Here is a 27177-nt window from a genome sequence, read left to right as displayed (position 1 = left end):
TGGAACAGAGACTTCAGTGGCCACACATGACTAATACAGATGTTACAAAATTAGATCAGAAAAGTCACTGAATAAACAATTACAATAAGCAACAATTAAAAATCATTGGGACAGGGGAGAGTCTAATTTGCAGAGCTGCCAAATTATAATATTCAAAATGTCCAGTTTTCAAAAAAATATATGAGGCATGCAAAGAAACAAGAAAGTAAGGTCTATATTGGGGGAAGGAGGGATCTATAGAAACTGCCTTTGAGAATGCTCCAAATCTGGACATGTTAGACAAAAACTTTAAATAAGCTAAATATGTTTAAAGGTTAAAGGAAACCATGTCTAAAGAACTGAAGGGAAGGTTGAGAATGATACCTCACTAAATAAAGCATATCAATTAAAAAATGAATTTATATAAAGGAACCAAAATAGAAATTCTGGAGTTGAAAAGTATAGTAACTGAAATGAAGAATTTACTGGAGGAATTCAATAGGTAATTTGAACAGGCAGAAGAAAGAATCAGTGAAATTGAAGATAGGTCAATTAAGATTATACAGTCTGAGTAACATAAAGATAAAAGAATGAAGAAAAATGAACAGATCCCAAGAGACCTGAGTATAGCATCATGCATTCATATATATATATATATATATATATATATATATATATATATACACACATATATATAATGAGTGGAAAGAGAGAAAGGGGCAGAAAGAATATCTGATTAAATAATGGCTGAAAACTTTCCAATTTAATGAAAAATATTAATCTATACATCCAAGAAGTTCCATGAACTCCAAGTAGAATAAACTCATGAAAATCTTCACTGAGATATGTCATAACCAACCATTCAAAGTCAGAGTATATTTCAAGTAGCAAGAGAGAAGTGACTCATCATGTATAAGGGATCTTCAATAAGATCAACAACTGATTTCTCATTAGAAACCATGAGGCCAGAAGGCAGTGGGATGATATATAGTCAAAGCACTGAAAGAAAATATGTCCACCAAAAATTCTATATGTAGCAAAATTATCCATCTAAAATGAAGGAGATATTCATTTATTTCTAGATAAATGAATAACTGAGTCATTGGCAGACCTTTCCTATACGAAATGCCAAAGGAATCCTTCAGAGTGAAATGAACATTAGACCAAAATTTGAATCTACATGAAAAATTAGAGAACACCAGTAAAAGCAACTTCACAGGTAAATATGTTTGTAGATCCTCTTTTTTCTATCTGATTTAAAAGACAACTGCATTAAGCAATAATTATATATCTATGTTGAATGACACAGAATGTATAAGGATGTAATTTGCAGCAATAGCTGGAAGTAAAGGCTAAGGCAGAGTTGTAAACTCTGGGGAGGTGGAACTATAACAGAAGTTTTTGTATACTTTTGACAGCATATTAATATGAACTAGATAGTCAAAGATGTTAATGGTAATCCCAAGGGTAACCACATACACACAAAAAGCCTTAAAAATATATAAAAGAAAGATATAGGAATTATATCATTCCTAGTAATGGAGAGAAGCCAATAATAATAATAGGAGAATTGAACAAAAAAGATGTAAGAATACAAATAGAAGGGTGCCTGGGTGGCTCAGTCGATTAAGTGTTCAACTCTTGATTTTGGCTCAGGTCTTGATCTCAGGGTCATAAGTTAAAGCCCTGCATTGGGATCCACGCTGGTCATGGAGTCTACTTAAAAAAAAAAAAAAAACATACAAATAGAAAAATGGCAAAAGTCCTTCCTTATCAGGAATTACTTTAAATATAAATGGATTAAACTCTCAAACTAAAAGACAGAGATTGGCAAGTGGATTTTTATAAAATGATCCAACTGTATGCTGTCTCTAGAAACACTCATCTTAGATTCAAAGACAAATAGGATGACAGTGAAAGTACGGACAAAAATATTATATGGAAGTAGTAATCCAAAGAGAGCTGGAGTGGCTATACTAGTATCAGACAAAATAAACTTTAAGATAAAGTTATCAGAAACAAAAAAGGACATTTTTTTTAAGTCAATCCTTTAAGAATATGTAGCAATTAGAAACAAATATGTGCCTAACAACAAACAGAACCCCAAAATACATGCAGAAAAAACTGAAGAATTGAAGGGAAGGACAGATGGTTCAACAGTAGTAATTGGAGACTTCAATACCTCACTTTCAATAGTGAACAGAACAACTAGACAGAAAATCAGCAAGGAAACAGAAGACTTGTACAATGCCATATACCAGTTAGAACTACTGTACATCTATAGAACACTCTACCCAATAACACAAGTGCATATGGAACATTCTCCATGTTAAGCCATATGTTTGGCCACAAAACAGGTATCAATAAATTCAGAAACATTTAAGTCAAACGAAGTGTGTTCTCTGGCTACAATGGAATGAAATTTGAAATCAATAACAGAAGGAAATTTGGAAAATTCAGAAACGTGTAGAAATTAAACAACACACTCCTAAATAACTAACGCATCAAAGAAGAAATCACAAGGGAAATTGGAAAATACTTTGAGATCAATGAAAGCAAAAACACACCATACAAAAACTATGGGATGCAGTGAAAGTAATTCTCAGAAGGGAACTTAGAATAGCAAATGCCTACATTAAAAAGGAAGAAAGATCTCAAATAACCTAATCTTCCACTTTAAGAAACTAGGAAAAGAATCACAAACTAGACAAAAAGCATGAGGGAAAAAAGAATAGTGAAGATTAGAGTGAAAATAAGTGAAATAGAGAATAAAAGAATGAGAAAATCCACACAACCAAAAGCTTGTTATTTGAAAACACTAACAAGATTGACAATTTTTTACCTAAACTGACCAAAAGAAAGAGGAAACTCAAATTACTAAAATATGGAATAAAAGCACAGGGACATTACAACTGACCTTACAAGAAAAAAAATTATAAAAGAATACTATGAACAATTGCTTACCAATAAAATTTGACAACCTACCAACTTTCATTCCCACCAACACTGTAAGAGGGTTCCCCTTTCTCCACAACCTCTCTTAACATTTCTTGTTTCTTGCCTTGTCAATTTTTGCCATTCTAACTGGTGTAAGGTGGTATCTCAATGTGGTTTTGATTTGAATTTCCCTGATGGCTAATGATGATGAATATTTTTTCATGTGTCTGTTAGCCATTTGTATGTCTTCTTTTGAGAAGTGTCTGTTCATGTCTTCTGCCCATTTATTGACTTGATTATTTGTTTTTTGGGTGTTGAGTTTGAAGGGGGGGAAATCAGAGGGGGAGACGAACCATGAGAGACTATGGACTTCGAGAAATAAATTGAACGTTTTAGAGAGGAGGGGGCTGGGGGGCTGGGTTAGCCCGGTGATGGGTATTAAGGAAGGCATGTAATGCATGGAGCACTGGGTGTTATACACAAACAATGAATCACGGAACACTACATCAAAAACTAATGGCGTACTGTATGGTGACTAATATAACACAATAAAATAAAATAAAAGAAATAATAAAAGAAAAGAAATAAAATAAAATAAAATAAAATGAACAACCTAGATAAAATGAACAAATTCTTAGACACACACAAACTAACAAATTCACTCAAGAAGAAATAGAAAATCTAAATAGATCTATAAAATGTGAAGATTGAGTCCATAATCAAAAAAATATATCCAACAATGAAAAGTCCCTATCCAGGTGGCTTCACTGGTGAATTCTACCAAGGAGAAGGAGAAGGAGGAAAAATAACAATAATGCTTTCTCAAGTTCTTCCAAAAAAGTAGGAGAGAGGACATATCCTAACTTCTTCTATAAAGCCAGGGTTACCCTGATATTAAAGTTAAAGACATCACAGGATAAGTACAGGATAATCAATCTTATGAATATAGATGCAGAAATCCTCAACAAAATAGTAGCAAACTGAATTCAACAACATATTAAAAAGATGATACACCATGACAAGTATCATTTATTCTAAGAATATAAAGTTGGGTCAATATATGCAAATCAATGTATTTTACCATATTAGTAGAATAGAGAATAGGGCACCTGGGGGGCTCCATTAAGCATCTGACTCCTGATTTCAACTCAGGTCATGATCTCAAGGTCCTGAAATTCAGCCCCACATTGGGCTACATGATCAGTGGGGATTCTGCTGGAGACTCTCTCTCCCTCTCCCTCTGCCCCTCCCCCCCCACTCACTCCCTCTCTCATTAAATTAAATAAATAAATCTTAAAAAAAAAAGACTAGAGAAAAAAATGGCATATTCATCTTGATAGATGCAGACAAGGCTTTTGACAAAACCCAGTACCCCTTCATGATAAAAATACTCAACAAACTAGCAATAGAAGGGAATTTTCTCAACTTGGTAAGGGGCATCTATAAAAAACCCATAGCTATCTTCATATTTAAGAGTTAAAGATTGAAAACTTTCCCCCTAGGATCTGAACCAAGGTAGGAATGTCTTCTCTCACTACTTCCTTCAATGGTGTATTGGAATTTATACTAAGGCAATTCAGCAAGAATAAGAAATAAAAGGAGTCCAGATAGGAAAGAAAGAAAACTAAATCTATTTACAGATGACATGATCTTATACATAGAAAAACATACTGAATACATACCAGTGTGCACATACACACACAACTAGAGCTAACAAATGAGTTCAGCAAAGTTTTAGGACTTAAGTTCAATATACAAAAATCTATATGCTAGCACAATCCAGAAATAAGATTAAGAAAAGAATTCTATTCATAATAACATCTAAAAGAATAAAATACTTAGGCAAAAATTTAACCAAGGAAGTAAAAGACTTACACTGAAAACTACAAAACATTGTTGAAAGAAATTAAAGGCCTAAATACATGGAAAGACATCCCATGTTCACAGATTGTAAGACTAAATATTATTAAGATGAATCTACATATTTGATGCAATCTTATCAAAATTCCAACTACCTTTTTTTGCAGGATTGGATAAACTGATCCTAAAATTCACATGTAAATGAAATGCAAAGAACCTAGAATAACAAAACAGAATCTTGAAAAAGATGAAGTTGCAGGATTCAACATTTCCTGATTTCAAAACTTATTACAAAATTTTAGTAATAAAAACAGTGTGGTACTGGCATAAAGACAGATACAAAAATCAATGGAATAGAATTAAAAGTTCAGAAATTAACCATACATCTATAGACAAGTGAATCTCAATAAGGATGCCAAAACCATTCCATGAGAGAAAGAAAAATCTTTTCAACAAATAGTGCTGGAATAACTGGATATCCACATGGAAAAGAATGAATTTGGGCACCTGGGTGGCTCAGTTGGTTAAGCGACTGCCTTCAGCTCAGGTCACGATCCTGGAGTCCCAGGATCGAGTCCCGCATCGGGCTCCCTGCTCAGCAGGGAGTCTGCTTCTCCCTCTGACCCTCCCCCCCTCTCATGTGCTCTCTCTCTCTCTCAAATAAATAAATAAAATCTTAAAAAAAAAAAAAGAATGAATTTGGTCTTCTACCTCACACCTTATACAAAACTTAATCAAAATGCATCAAAGACCTAAAACTACAAAAATCAGAAGGAAACTTGGTACAAATCTTTAAGACCTTAGATTAAGCAACTGTTTTTTAAAATATGATACAAAAGAGGAAACAGATAAACTGGACTTCATCAAAATTAATAACTGTTGTGCACGAAAGGACTCTTTTAGGAAAATAAAAAGACAGCTCACAGAACTGTAGAAAATATTCAAATCAGACATCTAATATGTGTTTAATATCCAGAATATATAAAGAATACTTACAACTCAACAATAAAAAGACAACTCAATTTAAAAATGGGCAAAGTGCTGTATGGTGACTAACATAACATAATAAAATAAAATTAGAAAAAATAAAGTTTAAAAAAATAAAAAATAAAGTTTTAAGAGTATAGGTCTTTCAAAAAAAAATGGGCAAAGTGTTTGAATAGACAGTTTTCCAAAGAAGATATACAAGTTGCCAATAATCACTTGATTAAAATCAACATTACTCATCAGGAAAATGCACATCAAAACCCCAATAAGACACCACTTCACTTTTAGTAGGTTGGCTACCATTAAAAAAATGTTGGGAAGGATATAGAGAAATTAGACTGCTCATACATTTCTGGTAGGAATGTAAAATGCTACATCCACTGTGAAAAATAGTCTAGTAATTTCTCAAAAAGTTATATATAGAGTTATCATATCACCCAACAATTGTGTGCCTAAGTATATTCCCAAGAGAACTGAAAACATTCACACAAAACCTTGTACATGAACATTCATAATAGCATTATTCATAATAGCCAAAAATGAAAACAACCTAAATGTCCGTTAACTGTGGATGAACAAAATGTGGTACATCCATATAATAGAATATTATTCAGTCATATAAAGAAACAATTTGTAACTTATGACAAAAGAAGCAAGAATATACAATGGGGAAAGGACAGTCTCTTCAATAAATGGTGAATGGTGCTGGGGAAACTACACAGCTACATGCAAAAGAATGAAATTTGACCACTACCTTACACCATATATAAAAATTACCTCAAATTGGATTAAAGATTTGAATGTAAGACTTAAAGTCATAAAAAGCCTAGAAGAAAACTTAGGTGGTGCCCATACTACCCAAAGCCATCTACAGATTGAGTGCAATCCCTATCAAAATGCCAACAGAACTTTTTACAGAACCAGAACAAATAATACTAATATTTATATGAACTACAGAAGACCCCCCAATAGCCAAACCAATTTTGAGAAAGAAGAACAGAACTGGAGATACCATAATCCCAGATTTCAAGATATACTACAAAGCTGTAGTAATCAACAGTATGGTACTGGCACAAAAATAAGACACATAGATCAAGAGAACAGAATAGAGAGCCCAGAAATAAACCCATGCTTATATGGTCAATTAATCTACGACAAAGGAGGCAAAAATATACAATGGGAAAGACAGTCTCTTCAATAAATGGTCCTGGGAAAACTGGACAGCTACATGCAAAAGAATGAAACTGGACCACTTTCTCAAGCCATACACAAAAATAAACTCAAAGTGAATTAAAGACCTAAATATAAGACGTGAAATCATAAAACTCCTAAAAGAAAACATAGGCAGTAATCTTTTTTTTTTTAAGATTTTTTATTTATTTGACAGAGAGAGACAAAGCAAGAGAGGCAACACAAGCAAGAGGAGTGGGAGAGGGAGAAGCAGGCCTCCCGTGGAGCAGGGAGCCTGACGCAGGGCTCCATCCCAGGACCCTGGGATCATGACCTGAGCCGAAGGCAGACGCTTAATGACTGAGCCACCCAGATGCCCTGGCAGTAATCTTTTTGACATGGGCCTTAGCAACATTCTTCCACATATGGGATGTTTCCTCAGGTATGGGAAACAAAAGCAAAAATTAACTACTGAGACTATAGCAAAATAAGAAGTTTTTGCACAGGGAAGGAAACCATCCACAAAGTGAAAGGGCAGCCTACTGAATGGGAAAAGATAGTCACAAATGACATATTGGATAAGGGGTTAATATCCCAAATATATAAATACTTCTATAACACCACACCAAAAAACAAATAATCCAATTAAAAATAGGCAGAGTACCTAAACAGACATTTTTCCAAAGAAGACATACAAATGGCCAACAGACACATGAAAAGATAGTCAGCATCACTAATCATCAGGGAAATGCAAATCAAAACTACAATGAGCTATCACCTAACACTTGTCAAAATGGCTAGAACACAAAAGACAAGAAATAGCAAGTATTGGTAAAGAAAAAAGAAAACGCTGGTGCACTACTGGTGGGAATGTAAATTGGTGCAGCTAGTGTGGAAAACAGTATAGAGGAGGTTCCTCGAGAAATTAAAAATAGAAATACCATATGATCCAGCAATTCCACTACTGGGTATTTGTTCAAAGAAAATGAAAACAATAAGTTGAAAAGATATGAACCACTATTTATTATAGTTATTTACAGTAGGCAAGATATGGAAGCAACCCAAGTGTTCATCAATAGATGAATGGATAAAGAAGATGTGGTGTGTATGTGTGTGTGTGTGTGTGTATGTGTGTATATATATATATATAGTGGTACATATGCATGTATTAGATCATGTATACACGTATATATACTATAATGGAATATTACTCAGCCATAAGAAAGAATGAGATCTTGCCATTTGCAACAACATGGATGGACCTAGAGGGTACTATGCTTAGTGAAAAAAGTTAAACAGAGAAAGACAAATACTGTGATTTTGCTTATATGTGGAATCTAAAAAACAAACCAAACAACAAACAAAAAACCAAAAGCAGAAACAGACCCATAAATACAGAAAACAAACTGATGGTTGCTGGGGGGTAGAGGGGCAGAATGGGAAAAATGGGTAAAGGGGAAAGTACAGGCTTCCAGTTATGGAATGAATAAATCAGGGAGATGAAAGGTATACTGTAGGGAAATAGTCCATGGTATTGTAATACCATTGTAGCTACACTTGTGGTGAGCATAACATATCAAGTTGTTGAATCATGATGTTGTATACCTGAAACTAATATAATATTGTGTATCAAAAACACTGATATCACCTCATGCCTGTCATAATGGCTAGTATCAAAAAGACAAAAGATAGGGCGCTTGGGTGGCTCAGTTGGTTAAGCGACTGCCTTCGGCTCAGGTCATGCTCCTGGAGTCCTGGGATCGAGTCCCACATCAGGCTCCCTGCTCAGCAGGAGTCTGCTTCTCCCTCTGACCCTCCTCCCTCTCATGCTCTCTGTCTCTCATTCTCTCTCTCACAAATAAATAAAATCTTAAAAAAAAAAATTTTAAAAAAGACAAAAGATAAGTGTTGGTGATGATATGGAGAAAAGGGAACCTTGTGCACTGTTGGTGGGAATGTAAATTGGTGAAGTCACTATGGAATACATTATAGAGGGTCCTCATAAAATAAAAAATAAAACTACTATAACTACTATATGATCCAGCAATTCCACTTCTGGGTATTTATCTGAAGGAAATGAAAAAAACATCTGGAAAAGATATATGTACCTCTGTATTCATTGCAGCATTATTTGCAATAGCCAATACATAGAAAGAACCTAAGTGCCCATTCCACTTCTGGGTATTTATCTGAGGGAAATGAAAAAACCACCTAGAAAAGATATATGTACCTCTGTATTTATTGCAGCATTATTTGCAATAGCCAAGACATAGAAACAACCTAAGTGTCCACTGATGGATGAATTGATAAAGAAAATGTGGCATATATACAATGGAATGTTATCAAGCTATAAAAAGGAAGGAAATCCTATCATTTACAACAATGTGGAGAAATTTCAGGACATTATCCAAAGCAAAATAAGTCACACAGAGAAAGACAAATATCTTATGATCTCACTTACATGTGGAATCTAAAAAAAAGAAAAAACTCATAGATGCAGAGAACAGATTGGTGGTTGCCAAAGGCAAAGGGTGGGAGTAAAATGGCTAAAGGATAGTCAAAAGGTACAAACTTTCAGTTATAAAATAAATAACTCCTGTATAAAAATATAAAACAAAAGGAGCAGGCTACTTTTAATAAAGATCAAATTGCCACAACATGATGATATGTGTACACGATGCTTTGCCGTAAATATTATAAAATATGTTAAACTACCATGGGAAAAAAAGCATCAAAAAATTAATAGCATTCCAAAAAAAGTTGTTAAGAAAGTGTTAAATAGCTTGGAAGTTGGCAATTCAGTAGTATATTTTTAAAAACAACAAAACAAAACAAAACAACAAAAACAAAGTTCTATCTACTCAAATTCATTGAAACAAAGTTAGAATTGTGGTTTCCAGGGGTTGGGAGTGGGGAGGAGGAAATGGGAAGTTGTTCAACAGATACAGAGCTTCAGCTTCAGCTTCAGCTTTGCAAGGTAAAAAAAGTTCTAGAGCTCTGTTGCACAGCAACGTGAATATAGCTAATGCTACTGATCTGTACACTTTAAAGTGATCAAGATGGTAATTTTATGTTATGGGTTTGTTGTTGTTTTTTTTTTTTTTTTTTTTACCACAATTAAGGAAGGAATGAAGAGAAAGAAAGAGAAAGAAAGAAAGAGAAAGAAAGAAAGAAAAGAAAAGAAAGGAAAAGAAAAGAAAAGAAAAAGAGTGGAAGAAAGAGAGGAAGGAAGGAAAAAGGAAAGAAAAGAGGAAAGGAGAGGAAGGAAAGAGAGAAAGATGTGTTAAATAGAATAACAGTAAAACTTCAAAACCAGACTTTGGTGCACAGCCAAATCAACTGTGGAGCTTTTGCAAGCATACAGATGTCCCAGACCTACAGAATTAGAACCTCTAATAGTAGAGCCATGACACATGAGTTTTTTAAAAACAACATCCCATTCACAGATGATTCTGAGCATCAGATGTTGAAAACTACTGATTTAACTGGTGAGCACAAGAGAAATGATAAACATAGGTGACTGTAGCAACACAGTCAGATTGCCTATTCTGTTCCCAGTCCTTTTTATGAGAAGTGACCTTCCTTTGGTTTATGGAGAGTGAATAAAATCCTGTATCTGACATGTCCACTTTACTCTCAAGTTCCTGCTCCTGGCTTCCCAGTTCTTTGTCTGCCCTATCCTTACTTGGTGTTTGAATACTCACTTGCTTTTGGTGCACTGGTCCCTTTGGATAATAGTCCTGCCAGCCTTGGCCTCAAGAGACCCACATATGTCTGCACTGCCTTGTCTAGCCTCCCGGTCAGGACAGGGCAAGAATCAGGAAGACATCTTGGAAACCAAGGGAAAAGAAGGTGTGGTCAACAAACCTTATAGAGAGGTCAAGTAGAATGAAGGCTTCAGTTAGGATGATGGAATGGAGAGCAAGAAATCAGATTACAGTGGGTTGAAGAGAGAATAGATACTGAGGATACAATCTTTTTGTGTAAACTATGCTTTGAAAAAGTGTTATGAAGAAGGGAAGGAGGAAATAATTCAATAATTTGAAGGGCAGGGGAGGACATAAATATAGTTTACCTTTTTAAAAAAATGATGGGGTATGTTTGCTTGCTGAAGACAAACAGAGATTATTGAATATACTGGAGTTGGGGGCAGGGTAGGGATTGATGACTGATGGACCAGGATTTGGGAAGATGCACAGGTAGATCCTAGAAAACACTGGCGAGGTTAATCTTAAAGAGAAGAGGTTCTTCTTCCCTCCAAATAAAAAGAAGAGGGAAAGATGGCACAATCACGCAGAATTATTTCCTTCTAATGAGCTTTTTTACCTCTTTTGAAGTAGGAAATGAGGTTTCTTGTTGAGAAGGGTGAGGGAATGAGGAAGAGGAATCAAAGAGAAGTTGTAAAAGTTGGAATAACTGCCACAGAGACTTGAGAGGGAACTTACTGAGGCCAAGCAAAAGGATTGGCAAGCAGCTTAGCATACCAGCTGATGTAGAAAATTGTAGGTCTCTATTGGCCTCAGTTTGCATGGTTGTGCAATTTTCTCCAGCAATGTTGGTCATCCCAGAAATGGGAGTGGAAGCGGTGGAAGACTAATTTCCTTGGTGGTATGACAGGAAATCCAAACATTTATAGAAGTGAATCATTTGATTTGAGTGGCACTGAAGCACATGACCACAAGGTTCAGACTGTGTAGTTAAGGAAATTAAGTCAGTGAGGCTGGCAGTCTGGAAGAATAGGTCCTGGTAAGTTTAAAAAATGGGTTTAGGGAGAACAAGAAAGTGAACGCTTAACACAAGGATGTATCAGGGAGTTAAACTATATATTTTTGCACTGAGAAACCTAAAAGATAAAGACACTGGGGACCCTACAAGAATTTTCAGGCTGGACCACCACTGGAAATTGCTAGGAACTGTTTGCAGCCTTGACACAATTCACTATCACCAGCACTTGAGCTGTCAGACAGCAGGTAGAAGGCCTACAGAGAGCAAGTGCCTGCTAAGGGCTTTGACTAGGACCAGGGGTGGGTGCTGCCATTGGAAGTAGGAGACAGGGTTTGTATGGCCATTTCGTCTACATCTCAGTTCTTCTCCCTTGATGTCAGAGTTCAGTAAAGATTGTTAGCTTTAAGAAAACAAGAATACAAAAATTTTCCCAAGAAACATAATAAAGTTAGAGGTCCAGAAACTTCTGTTGGAAACCTGAGCCAAATACAGAGATCTTAAGTTGTATGCAGCTCTCAGATTCTGGGCAAGCTATAGGCTGGTAAGAAAAAAAAAAAAATTAAAAAAAATGTAACACACAGAGATCGTAGTGGTCTGCTAAAGGCTTGAAGGTTTACAGTGGCCTACTGGTGTCAGAACATCAAGTCCTTATTTCTTAAAGCAGTACTTTTATGATTGGTGTAGACAAATACTTCTAATATTGGACACATTTTATCTACTGTGCACAAATATTCTAGTCTATTCTACCTTATTAGGGAGGGTAAAAAGCTGGTTCTTAAAATTAGCCTTAGAAAATAATTGTGAAAGACATGTATCATATGACCTCACTGATATGAAGAATTCTTAATCTCAGGAAACAAACTGAGGGTTGCTGGAGTGGTGGGGGGTGGGAGGGATGGGATGGCTGGGTGATAGACATTGGGGAGGGTATGTGCTGTGGTGAGCGCTGTGAAGTGTGCAAGACTGCTGAATCACAGACCTGTACCTCTGAAACAAATAATACATTATATGTTAAAAAAAAAAAGAAGATAGTAGGAAGGGAAAAATGAAGGGGGGGAAATTGGAGGGGGAGACGAACCAGGAGAGACTATGGACTCTGAGAAACAAACTGAGGGTTCTAGAGGGAAGGGGGGTGGGGGGATGGTTGGCCTGGTGATGGGTATTAAAGATGGCACGTTCTGCATGGAGCACTGAGTGTTATACGCAAACAATGAATCATGGAACACTACATCAAAAACTAATGATGTAATGTATGGTGATTAACATAACAAAATAAAAAAATGTTAAAAAAAATAAAAGAAAAAGAATTGTGACCAGAAAACTATATAAGACAAAGATTTATCAATTGGAATTTAAACTTTTCAAAAGTTAAGTATTTTTAACTCTCATATTAAAAAAAATACTCAAGTATGATGCCTCATAAAGTCAAGTTATTATATAGTCTAGTAAAAACTTGGGAAGATTTTTTGCCATAAAGTGGTATCACTGCTTTGACTGCCACTAGAGGTCAGCACTTGACTCTCCATCTGGTTTTATATGAGGTGGGGGGAAGATCAATTCTCTAAAACAGATCATCATTTATGGTTCCTATTGTTATCTCATGCCATCTGTCTTGAATGACGAATGTGACCGTGGATCACAGAGAACTAGAGAACACCCTGACAATTGCTGGGGTGAGCTGTTCTGATATTCCATCTGCAAATGTGAGGAAATCATAGGACTGTGTAATGTGGCGTTCAGAGGCCCTGGGTGCCTTGGTGGTCAAAATACTTGAATCAGATACTATGGGAGCAGGTGTTGCAGAAATAATTACATGGTAGAGTAGTATTGGCATTATTATTTGCAATTTGAAGCTAAATGGTGCCCTGAATTTGCTATTCTGTCCCTTTTGCAGGACTCTGTACTAATCCTCACCCAGTGGCTCCTCTTCCTTGAGCCCCACTAACACTCTTGTTCCTGCTTTCTTTCAGCAGCAGACTGTATTAAGTTTCTTGTGGGGAAGGAAAATGTACTGGGTACAAATGCATGAAGTGTTTGTAAAGGGTTCAAGGGACTTGGGGGCTGATCAAGGGAAAAGATACGACCATGAGAGGCAGTAACACACGACAAGCTTTATTGAGTGGGGCTCAAACAGGATTGCTTCAGAGGGGAAGACCCTCACAGCATGAGACCACCCAGAGGCTTACAGCTTTGGAACTACCCTCAGAAGGGAGGGGACAAGGGAACTCAGAGAGGAGGAGAGGCAAGACTGTTGGAAAGGGGGCTTACATGTCTAGGTGATGTCACTCAGGAGCATAGTGGGAAGTCTCTGAGTCAGCTCCAGAGGGCCATAGTAGCTTGGATTCTTAGAACCACAGGACTCTATCTTATCAATAGCCAGCACATGTAGGGTGAGGTCTTGCAGGTATAGAAAGTGAGTAGGCTCTGAATGGCTGATAATCTGCTTCTTTGGGCTATTTAAAAAAAATTAAATGTGTAAAAATTTGAGTTTTACACTGGTGAGCTTTTGAACTAATGGGTCTCAGCTTACAGTAAAGAAACAATACAGAGGCAATCTTTGGGCTATTTATATAACAGTGGTGTAAAGCCTTTTATGCAATTAACATTTACACTTGACCCTTGAACAACACGGGTTTGAACTGTGCTGGTCCACTTTTATGTGGAATTTTTTTTTTTTTTTTTTTTTTTAGGTAAATACAGCCCAGTACTGTAAATGTATCTTCTCTTCCTTATTATTTATTTATTTGACAGAGAGAGACACAGCGAGAAAGGGAATACAAGCAGGGGGAGGGGGAGGGGGAGAGGGTGAAGCAGGCTTCCCGTGGAGCAGGGAGCCCGATGAGGGACTCGATCCCAGGACCCTGGGATCATGACCTGAGCCGAAGGCAGACGCTTAATGACTGAGCCACCCAGGCACCCCCCTTATGATTTTCTTAATAACATTTTGTCCTCTAGTTTACTTTATTATAAAAATACAGTATATAAGTTAATTGACTGTTTATGTTATCAGTAAGGCTTCTGGTCAACAGTAGGCTATTAGTAGTTAAGTCTTGGGGGAATCAAAGTTATACATGGATTTCTGACTGGGTGGGAGGTCGGCATCCTAACCCCTGCATTGTTCAAAGGGAGTTATATACTCGACTATACTTGAAAGAGGAGATGGACATAAAAGATAACCATGAGTTTCTGGTTATCACTGACAAGGTAATTTTGATCAGGTGTCCCTTCCACTGGGAAATTTGGTGTCCCCACCAAATTTTATACATACATCTTAAAAGCATTTGAAATTAAAGAATTACTGCTGACTAGGTCAGGATAAGGAAGAAGAGAAGCTGAGAGGCTGAGCAGGGCTCTCTGGAGAAAGGAGAAAAATCTGGGACCTTACCTAACAGTATGGGAGTCCTGCAATTGTGTTTAGACTCTGAAGTGCTGTACCCCAGGACAAAGGACAAAATGGAAGTAAATCATCTGTGGTTCACTATGACTTTTGTGGTCCTCCATAAACCATATTCCCTGGTATTCATGTCCTTGTATAGCCCTCTTGAATCTGGGCTGGCTCTCTGACCTAATTTAACCAACAGAATCTGGTAGAAGTGATGGTGTATCTAATTCCTAAAAAGGCCCAGCAGCTTCTGCTTTTGCAGTCTGGTTTAAGCTAGCCATCTCTTAAGAAATATGACTATCCTGAGATTATCATACATTGGGGCTCCTCATCTAGTCACATGGAGAAGCCACATGGAGAACAGAATTCCCAGCCAACAGCTCTCACTGAGCTCTCAGCCATAGCCAGCACCAAATTACCAGCAGGTCAGTGAGGTCATCTTGGAAACAAATCCTTCAGCTCCAATTGAGCAGTCCTAGCCAAAGCCAAACAGAGCACAGAAAAACTCCCCACCAAGTTCTGCCTAATTACAACATTATAGGCAAATTAATAAAATATTTATTGTTTTAAGCTATTAAATTTCACCATAGCTTGTTACACAGAAATAGATAATGGAAAACACCAGTCTTTTATGGACTCTAACTGAACTTTAAGCCATCAGGGTGACTGAAAAAAATCTCAGTACCTAATATTGGATTGTGATGACCCCTTATAAGTGCCTCCAGATATCTGAAAGTAGGAAATAAAACTGCTCTCTGGTATAAGACAACATTTTCTTAGTAGTCCTATTTAAATTTTTTTCAGTTTTATTGGGAAATAATTGACATACATCACTGTATAAGTTTAAGGTGTATAGCATGATGATTTGATTTACATACAATGTGAAATGATGGTTGCAATAGGCTCAGCTAACATTCATCATGTCCTATAGATACAAAAGAAGGAAAGAGAAAAAATTTCTGCTTATGATAAGAACTCTTAGAATTTACTTTTTCACAACTTACCTATGTATCATATTCTTTTAAACTTTTTAAAATACAATATCTGGCCACAGTGATAAGCATAGAAGTCAAGACAATATGAACAAGAATCAGCAGAAATGAGACAATAGACACAGCACCATGCACAACCTCAGGTATTAGAATTATCAGATACAAATTTTAAAATATCTCTGATCAAGAAATAAAATACAAGATTGAGAACTTCACAGAAAACTAAAAATTATTAAAAGGGACATTTCGAATTTTTTAAATGAACACATAAATTTTATAACTAAAAAATACAGCAACCAAACTACAGAATTCAAAGGTAGGGTTTAGCAGGTTAGAGATGACTGGAAGCTACTCCTGAATAAAATAGCAAGAAAAAATTACAAAGGACAGGAAACAATGCAAGAAGATAAAATACATAGAAGGTCTATTAAGAAGGTCTTAGAAAAAGGCAACTGGAGTCTGAAAAGGAGAGTAAAAAGAGAATGAGAGGAAAACCACTTGAAAGCAACGTGTGTGTATTTTCCAGATTCATGAACAATATCAATCCATATATACCAGAAGCCCAATAAAAGCCAAGCAGAACAAATAAAAAGAAATCTATATCAAAGCACATCACAGGAAAACTGCTGAAACCAATGATGTAAAGCCTTTATGGCGACTAGAAAAAAAAAATACAAACTATCTTCAAAGAACAACAATTAGACTTAAAACAGATTTTTCAACAGAAATAATGGAATTCAGAAGACAATGGACTGAGATCTTCAGTGTGAAAAAGAAAATAATTGATAACCTATAATTCTATATCCATGGAAAATAACCTTCAAAAATGAAGGTGAAATAAAGACAATTTTAAGTTAAACAAAAACTGTAAGAATTAATTATCAGCAGATCTGCACTAACATATACAAAAGGGTGTTCATAGGCAGAAGGAAAATAATTTTTGATGGATGGTTAGAGATGTAAGATATAACCAATAGCAACAAAATTGGAAAATGAGTAAATGCGCACAAACACTAATTAATTGTGAAAAAGATCATTAAATAATAATTGTATTAAATAGCAATTCTTGAGGGACTAAGAGATGGAGAGAATTAAAGTACATGCTACCAACAACACTTAAGTTGGGAGGAAAGTAATCGTGTTCATGTTCTAAGATTTTTATATTGTCTTGGAGAAAGACAAAAAGTACCTTCACATTGGACTCTGATAAGGATTTTGTAATCTATAGGAAATTCCCAAGAGGAATTTTAAAAATGTGTAATTTCCAAAGCAACAGAGGAAAAAAGCAGAAAAATTAAAAAGAATCAATCCAAAAAAAGGCAAGAAAGGAGAAGAAAGAAAATATATTTTAGATGGGACAAAAAAAAATGGAAGTGGTAGATTTAACCTGAGATATATCAATAATTATATTAAAAATAAACATAGACTAAATGCTTCAATTAAAATAAAAAGACTGTCATTGTGAATTAAAAAACCAAAACAATATGGTGTTCATAAAACACACATCTAATATATAAACATACCGAAACTTTGAAAATTAAAGTAGAGAAAAATATATTCTATGTAGATGCCTACCAATGAAAGTTGGTGTTGCTTTATTAATATCAAAGTGATGGCAAAAAGTGTTACTAGGGATAAAGAGACATATTTCAAATGACAAAAGTTCAATTCATCAGGAATGTGTAACAGTTGTTAATTTGTATGCTTCAAAAACCATGGCCTAAAATACAGCAAGAAGTGACAACTATAAGGAGAAATATGTAAACCTACAGTCATAGTGGGAGACTGTAGGTTTAACATACCTTGTTTGATAGATTAGTATAATGGCTAAGAGTATAGAAGATTTGAACAAAAAAATTATCAAATAAAATCAAGAATGAAGCACTTAACAGGTATGGAATATGTAGTCTTTAAAGTACACACGAAACACTTATAAAATTAAATAATGAGACTAAAGCAACTCTCAAATTTTGAAGGATTTAAATAAAATAAAATGCTTTCTCACTGTACTGCACTCAAGCTAGAGATCAAAAACAAAAAGATAACTAGAAAATTCTGATATATTTGAAAATTTGGAGGCACAATTTAAACTAACTCATCAGATCAATGGAACAGGATAGAGACCCAGAAATGGACCCTCAACTCTATGGTCAACTAATCTTTGAAAAATCAGGAAAGAATATCCAGTGGAAAAAATTCTCTTCAATAAGTGGTGCTGGAAAATTGGACAGCCACGTGCAGAAGAATGAAGCTGGACCACTCTCTTGCATCATACACAAAGATAAACTCAAAATGGATGAAAGACCTATATGTGAGACAGGAATCCATCAAAATCCTAGAGGAGAACATAGGCAGTAACTGCTTCGACATTGACCACAGCAACTTCTTTTAAGACATGTCTCTAAAGGCAAGGGAAACAAAAGCAAAAATGAACTTTTAGGACTTCATCAAGATAAAAAGCTTTTGCACAGCAAAGGAAAGAGTCAACAAAACTAAGAGGCAACCCATGGAATGGGAGAAGATATTTGCAAATGACATTACAGAAAAAGGGCTGGTATCCAAGATCTATAAAAAATTTCTCAAATTTCAATACCCCAGAAACAAATAATCCTGTCAAGAAATGGGCAGAAGACATAAACAGACACTTCTCCAAAGAAGACATACAAATGGCTAACAGACACATGAAAAAATGTTCAACATCACTAGCCATCAGGGAAATACAAATCAAAACCACAATGAGATACCACCTTACACCAGTTAGGATGGCAAAAATTAACAAGACAGGAAACAACAAGTGTTGGCAAGGATGTGGAGAAAGGGGAACTCTCTTACACTGTTGGTGGGAATGCAAGCTGGTACAGCCACTCTGGGAAACAGTATGGAGGTTCCTCAAGCCGTTAAAAATACAGCTACCCTACGACCTAGCAATTGCACTACTAGGTATTTACCCCAAAGACACAGATGTAGTGAAAAGAAGGGGCACATGCACCCCAGTGTTCATAGCAACAATGTCCACAATAGCCAAACTGTGGAAGGAGCCGAGATGCCCTTCAAGAGATAAATGGATAAAGAAGATGTGGTTCATATATACAATGGAATATTACTCAGCCATCAGAAACAACGAATATTCACCATTTGCACTGACATGGATGGAACTGGAGAGGATTATGCTAAGTGAAATAAGTCAAGTAGAGAAAGACAATTATCATATGGTTTCACTTATATGTGGAACATAAAGAATAGAGCAGAGGACCACAGGGGGAGGGAAAACTGAATGGGAAGAAATCAGAGAGGGAGACAAACCATGAGAGACTCTGGACTCCGGGAACCAAACCGAGGGTTACAGAAGGGAGGGGGTTGGGGGGATGGGGTAACCAGGTGATGGGCATTAAGGAGGGCACGTGTGGTGATGAGCACTGGGTGTTATACTCAACTAATGAGTCGTTGAACACTACATCAAAAACTGATGATGTACTATATGTTGGCTAATTAAACATAATAAAAAATATAGTATATAATACATACAGCATATAATGTGTTAAAAAATAAATAAATCACAATTAAAATGAGAAAATATCTAGAAGTGAACGTTAAATATTAAAACTTGTGGAATGCAGTTGAAGTAGTACTTAGAGGAAAATTTATAGAATTAGATACACATATTAGAAAACTGAGTCCAGCAATAAATAAAAAATAATACATAATGACCAAGTTGAGTTTATCCAAGAACACAAACTTTATTTAATATTAGAAAACCAATCAATCACATTAACAGAGTGAAAGAGAAAAAATGTGTTTCCTCAACAGATGCAGAAAAAGCATTTGATAAAGTTCAACATCCATTTACTGTTAGTGAATTGGTAAAAGAGAAGAACTTGCTTTTTTTTTCAAGATTTTATTTATTTATTTATTTAGTTATTTCAGAGAGAGAGAGAGCACAAGCTGGGGGAGGAGCAGAGGGAAAGGGAGAAAGAATCTCAAGCGGACTCTGTCCTGAGCATGGAGCCTGATGCAGGGCTTGATCCCATCACCCTGAGATTATGACCTCAGCCAAAATCAACAGTTGGACACTCAACCAACTGAGCCATCCAGGCACCCCCAGAAGAACTTAATCTTTAAGATACTAAGACATACTTTAAAGTACTATTTTCAAACTATTATTGGCCCAGAAATAACCAAGCAGACCAATGGAGCTGAACAGACAGCCTAGACATACAGGGAAAGGATTTTATTTTTTAAATAAATGGTGCTGGGACAGTTGGATAACTACATTTTAAAGTAAGATTGGACACCTACCTTCCACCACATTGAAAAATCAGCGACAAATCAATCCTTGACTACCATGTGAAAGGCAAATCTATAAAGATTTTAGAGTTATAGAATTTATAGGACAATATCTTTCTGAATTCAGGATAAAATTGATCAATTCAACTAAATTAAAATTAAGAATTTCTGTTCATCAAAAGATTCCAGAAAGAAACTAACAACAACAAGTTCCCAGAAAGGGAGACTATATATGCAATACATATAAATGACAAAGGATTCATATATAGAATATGTATTTTTTTAAATACTACAATTTAAACATCAAACTAAAAACTGGCAAAAGACTATGAACTTAAATAAATGATATCCAAATGGCATATATATGTATATCAGCCCATTAGTAATTAGGAAAATGCAAATTAAACCACAAAGGGATATATATATATATATATATATATATATATATATATATATATATATATCACCAGACTGTCAAACATTAAATGTCCACCAATACCAAATGTCAGGGAGATGTGCACTAGGACTCCTATACTGGTTTATTATGTTTTCACTTGGGTGTTGACTTAGTCCAAGAGGGCACAGGAGTTCCACTGAACTTCTAGTATTATGACAACTATCAAGTTCCATTATTGCAACACTTGCCATCACCTGGGTTTGCTAATCTAGGGTTTGTTTTCACCTTCAAACTCTGGTTTATAACAGTTCATTTTCCTATTTGCGACCAGTCTCTTTCCCATTATAGCCAATTTTTTTCTAGAAAGAATAGTCTATGTCTGAGCTCAGCTTTTGCTTCTTTTGCTACCTGAGCTTTTTCAAACTCAGATTTTGCTTTTTTTTTTCTTATCTTTGCATTAGATGCTGACTCTGTCACAAGGATAGTTTTAAGGGTTCTAGGATATGAGAAGAAATCACTCTTCCTTTTCTATTCTTTCTTCTTAGGCAGCAGGTAGCTTCTTCTGGGACATTGGAGGGGCAATAAACTTTGTGGCTGAGAGAGTTTAGCAGAAAGTCATACCGCAATGGAGAATTTTTTTTGTTTTTTAAGAGAGGGAGTAGGTGCGAGAGGGAGAGGGAGAGAGAGAATCTTAAGCGAGCTCATGGGGCTCCATTTCATGACCCTGAGATCATGACCTGAGCCTAAGTCATGTCACTTAACCAACTAAGCCACCAGGCACCCCCGTAATGGAGAATTTTGAAATAAGAAACAATAGGTGGTCATTGGAGAAAGCAGCTGAAAATGTGTTGAGTGGGGAAAGGCAACTTACAGACAGCCATGCCAGGATGGAACTTAATTCCCGGAAGCTTAGATACCACCTTTCCCAAACAAGGTTTCCTGTGACATTTTAACCCCATGGAGATAGCTCTGGCCTAGAGGTGGGGCAACATGGTCAGAATCGGGTCTTAGATGACTTAGAGACTGGTAGAGAGTAGTAGGTAGATCTGATGTTAAGAGGATTAGATGTTAAGAGGAGAGAACTGGGCAGAACACTGTAATTTTTATTAGACTTATGCTACTGCCTCAGAATAGGGGCATTAAATAATTACAACTATACATCCTATGTTTATCTTATCTGCCACTCATTGAATTCACTATGCATTTCAGTTGACAGTTGTTACTGGATTTTGAAGTGGAAGTTAGAGGGATTGATGCTATTATTCTAACATCAGTTATAGCCATACCAGATTAATAGGTGACTAAGTACAGAGAGATTTAAAATAAAAGGCACACATTCTGGTTGTGTATTATGTCACTTTTAAGTATAAAATGAGAAATTATAAGAAAGATCTTTAAAATGAATTAGGTGAATTTTATATTTAAATGTACTCTAGTTTCTTCCTTTCACCCTAAATTCCATACATGCTTCCTTGCTCTATAGGCAATTCCCAAAGATGGGTCATTGACCAACTACTTCCTGAGCAGTTTTGTAATTTTGGCAGCTGCCTCTGCTAGCCATATTTCCCAAGGATTCCTCAGAGCCAAGAGTATCTGCCAAGAGGAGTCAAAATGCTGCTGACGACCAGGAATTGGATTTGTTACAAATGGAGATGGTTCAGCCCTCTGAATTTGCCAATGCTATTGTTAGAGGAGTGTGATAAATGGTTGAGTGCATCTGCCCTTGTGAGCTGACAAAGATCTGAGCAGCTTAAAATATGACAAGAAGCCAGGCTTCTCTGGCTAAGTCTTGGGCAGTGTGTATCAGTCTACAACTGAAACTTAAAAACAAGAGAATGTATGCAAAGAGGCACTTTTCCCGGGTTTCTTTTTTCAAGGCAGAAGTAATAGCTCTTGTATTTGATTGGCCTGGAAATGATTTCTGGAACTAGTAGGGGAAAATGCTGCAATTGTATCCCAGAGCACAGTGTGAGAATTCCAGGAATATTATGCCATTGAAATTAATGTGTTTAAAGAATCCACTTGATGTTTTTTGATGATGATCATTGTATCATTGAAGTTAGAGGACTTCTTCTTTCTTCCTTTTTTTACCCCTTTTAATTTGGTAGTAGGTAATTTAAGAGAACAAACTAAACTTTCAGCTATTAAAAGAGAACAACATTTATAATGAGCTTAAAAATGCTTACAGAAGGAAACTACACAAGTAATCTGGTTTTTTCTTTTTTTTTGTAACAAGAAAAAACAAAATAAAGAATCACCTATAATCGTAATGTGTAGCTAAAAGCACTGGTAATTGTGGTTATAACCTTTCATGTTTTTCTTTCTTTTCTACTTGTTTTTCTGCTTTATTCCATTGTGTGTGTGTGTGTGTGTGTGTGTGTCAAGGTCACCAAAGATTTCTATATCACTAAACCCAGTGATCAATTCTTAGTCCTCATCATATAGGACCTATTAATGGCATTTGACACAAATGACCGCTCTCTTCCTTGAAATACTTTGTTAACTTAGATCCCAAGATATATTCTCCAGATTTTTCCTTCTGCGTCATTGGCTTTTCTTTGTTCTGCTTGTCCTTTCTTCCCAAAGCCCAGGTTTTAGACTTCTAAAACCAATCCCTTGGGAATCTTTTCTAGTTCCATGGCTCTAAATACCATCTACCTTCTGAGAACTCTCAAACATAACATCTCCCACAATAATTCTTGCCTAAACGCCAGGCTCATATATCTCTCTTACTTCCATGTCCACTTGGAAGTCCAATAGGCATCTCAAAGGTATCTAAAACACAACTCTAAATCCTAGCAAACCATGCCCTACTGCAAAAAAAAAAATCTATTGTCAACTCATTAAATAGTAACTACAAACTTCTGTTTGCTCAGGCCCAAACTCTGGGGCCATCTCTGATTTCTCTTTCTTTTATATCCCACATCCAATCCATCAGCTAGCCCTCAAAATATATCCAGAATCCAACCACTTCTCATTATATCTTCCACTACCACACTGACCAGAACCACCATGAACTTTTCCTAAGAGAGTGTCCCTGCTTTGGCCTTTTTCCTCTCCAAGAGTTAGTAATCTTTCTAAAACTAAAGTCAGATCATACCACTCTTTTTCTCAAAAAACCCCAGTGGCTTCCCATGTCACCTAGACCAAAAGCCAAAATCCTTACAATGGCATACTAACATTCTGTGTGCCTTACTTTTTTAATTTAAAAATATAAAAAAGGCAGCATAGTGCTGGTTAAGAGCATGTGCTCAGGGTCAGATTGCCTGTATTCAAAGCCTGGCTCTAATTATTAGCTGTATGATATTGGGCAAGTTACTTAGCTTTCTGGTGGCTAAATTTCCTCACCTGTAAAATGGGATCATTATAATACCTATTTCATAGAGTTGTGGTGAATATTAATGAATTAATATTTATAACATGCTTATAATAGTGCTGGCATATAGTAAACATTATAAAAGGTTTTTTAAATGACAAAATAGGCATTTTGTGCTATTTAGCATGATTTCATCATGAATTCTGCACATAAAAAACATCTCCAATGGTCCTATCTATAAGAATTTATAGAGGGGCACCTGGGTGGCTCAGTTGTTAAGCGTCTGCCTTCAGCTCAGGTCATGACCCCAGGGTCCTGGGATTGAGCCCTGCATGGGCTCCCTGTTCTGTGGGAAGCCTGCTTCTCCCTCTCCCACTCCCCCTGCTTGTGTTCCCTCTCTCACTGTGTCTCTCTCTGTCAAATAAATAAAATCTTTAAAGAAAAAAAAAAGAATTTATAGATAACTCAAATGTCTCTCAAAAAGCGTGAAATGTTTTGATTAAACAAATTTAAAATGAACTATCATTGCTTTATTCTTTTTGTTTATTCTGAGTGCAGAGTTGAAATGGATTTTACACCATAATTTATACTTTTAAGTATTTTGGTACTTTTTAAGCACACTGATGCTGAGCTGCTTAATCACCTACTTCCTAACCAGCAATACTTTAATTCTTAAAGTGGCGTGATTTTTTTTCCTGTTTATTGGGTAGATTGACTTATAAAGTATACCCTACTTTTCTGCTCTATTTATGGCCTTTTATTATTGCATTAAAATGAAGTGGTTAAGCCTAAACCAAAACAAAAGCTTAAGGTATATTCCTATATATAGCTATGATGGGCATAGTAGGGAGAACGAGTCATATAAAATTTCCAGTACAGAGTCATGAAATTCATTGACTTTATAGTGGAAGAATTACTATAGACTCAAGTTTTGCACATGGCTTCAATCATTATTTAAATCTGTCTGTAGAGGGAAGTGAAGGAAATGGCCACCAGTCAGACCCTGACTATCATAGCTCAGTTCTTACCATCATTTTACAGGTTTTTAAATACTTGAGTATAATTGAAGAATAAATAACCCCCAAATATCTCTTTCTCTCTCTCACATACACACACACACACACACACACACACACACACTGCAACATAACACATACACATACCCTTCAGGAACTGATTTATGATCCACAGAGAAGCGAGGACATTTTACTCACAAGTAAACTTCTACAGATTATTTAAAGTGGAAAGATCTATTTGAAAAGAAGTCAAATATACATTTGAAAACAAGGGAAGTCCTAGTAGTTGTTCATAAAAACAAAAGGGAGTAAGGATTTGTGGAAGATCTGTGAAAAGGGTCATACTATTTATTCAAGGGACTATGAATCAGGTTTTTTTTTTTTTGACAGTTGAGTTTAACTTTTTGAATATGTGGTGTGAAGTTTTGTTAATTCTAGAAACTTGTTACAGTGCTAAATGGAATTTTGGTATAAACTGACCCTACTGTACAAACTCTTAAAGGCCTCTGCATATTGAGATGGGCCACTGATCAGCTGCCAGGTAAAAACAAACTTCACATATTTGCCAACAGAAAGAACAGACTCTACAACAATGCAGCAGTTGAGAATTCCTTTGAGGATGTGAGGAGAGAAACAATGCTACTGTGCCTGCACATCAGAAACAAGAGACAACATCTGATGAAAACTTGCTTAGTTACATCAACATTTTTGTGAAACTTAGCACTTCACAGTAATTGCATGTAAAAACGGTGTACAAATGAATAGTGCCCCTCCTAAAATGTCAAAGCAATTCTTGTCAAATAACACTTTTCCTCACTTTTTTTTTTTAATTTTAAAAGAAAATTGGCCCTGAAACACCATCCAGACAAGAATCCGGATGATCCAGCTGCTGCTGACAAGTTTAAAGAAATCAACAATGCCCACACAATACTTACTGACATGTCAAAGAGAAACATATATGACAAGTATGGATCACTGGGACTGTATGTGGCCGAGCAATTTGGAGATGAAAACGTTAACACCTACTTCATGCTGTCAAGCTGGTGGGCAAAGGTAAATCAATTTTTTCTTTAAAAACAATTTCCTAGAAAAATCATGGTATTATTCGTTCTTTTAGACTCCATCTCAGAGAAAACCTAATCTTACTATATTATTAAACTCTTGTAAATAAAAAGAGATATCACTTTGACTGAAAGCTGTTATTTGAGGATCTTTTCTTTTTCTTTTTTTCTTTAGCTTGTCAAATAATTATAAAATACAGCATGACTTAAAATACCTGTAGACATTAATTATAATTGAATTTGAGGCTTCAGGTTAATTCTGACTGCCCTCCCTCCCCCCATAATGACTAATTAAGAACTGACTCACAGCTCAAAACAAAAATAATTTATTAGTGTGACAAGTGCTTAGTAAATTATTATAGGACAAATTTAACCATGTACTTTACTATCTAGAGCATAAGCTACCTGAGCAAACACAGTACTTGGGAGAATGTATGGTAATTATGTGATAGGCTCATGTGGGGCCTGACTTCAAGTAGTGGAGAAGGAAATGAGGGGGGAAAAGTGAGAATTAAGTAGTGCTGGAAGGATGTTGAAGAGACACAGAGGGAGAAATAAAAAAAAAAGGATATCTGGTCAAGAAGAAGGCAACATTTTTAAGGACTTAGTGCAATCAGAATTGACTTCTGACAGTAAATTTTGTGTGGTTTCCTAGGAATACCTAGTATATGAGTGTTTGATGATAGTTATATATATATATATATCTTCTGATAAAAGGGTATTTACATGTGAACTATACATATGGTCCATCAGCATATTTTTTGTACAATTCATATAATTTGGGAAATCGTATGAACTCACATTCATATGGGTGGTAATAATTTAAAAAGCTACAGATCTCCAAAAAGAGGGATTGTTATTTTCTTCCACTAAAATAAATCTTGCTAAATTGAAGAGTCTTATATATGCAGGAGGAGAGAGAATATATTTTTATACATAAGCATGGAGCGTCTGCAACCTGAAGCCTCACTTGTCTTCTGTAGTCTCCAACATTTCTTTTCCTAGAGATAACTGGGATTCCAACTGAAACCCCCTTTCTCTATTGTTGAAGACCTGGGAGGGAGACAAGTT

The 27177-nt window shown here is 35.9% G+C and overlaps 1 protein-coding gene and 1 long non-coding RNA gene across 4 annotated transcripts in view; one reads left to right on the top strand and one right to left on the bottom strand.

Annotated features, from left to right (window-relative positions):
• Window positions 1-27177, bottom strand: part of LOC135364103 (uncharacterized) — a 169762-nt gene that overhangs the window by 99307 nt on the left and 43278 nt on the right. The window lies entirely within an intron of this gene.
• Window positions 1-27177, top strand: part of DNAJC5B (DnaJ heat shock protein family (Hsp40) member C5 beta) — a 60009-nt gene that overhangs the window by 12119 nt on the left and 20713 nt on the right. Inside the window, exon 3 of the mRNA XM_064588271.1 lies at window positions 25885-26098. Coding sequence (XP_064444341.1) covers window positions 25885-26098 — 214 coding nt within the window. The remainder of the gene's footprint in view (window positions 1-25884; window positions 26099-27177) is intronic.

The sequence above is a fragment of the Mirounga angustirostris genome, unplaced genomic scaffold (assembly GCF_029215605.1).
Source record: "Mirounga angustirostris isolate CCGP_5_RB_7025 unplaced genomic scaffold, mMirAng1.0.hap1 SCAF_4, whole genome shotgun sequence".
Taxonomy (NCBI): Eukaryota; Metazoa; Chordata; class Mammalia; order Carnivora; family Phocidae; genus Mirounga; species Mirounga angustirostris.
The sequence above is the reverse complement of the archived record's forward strand: the minus strand, read 5'-3'. Positions and strand labels throughout refer to the sequence as shown.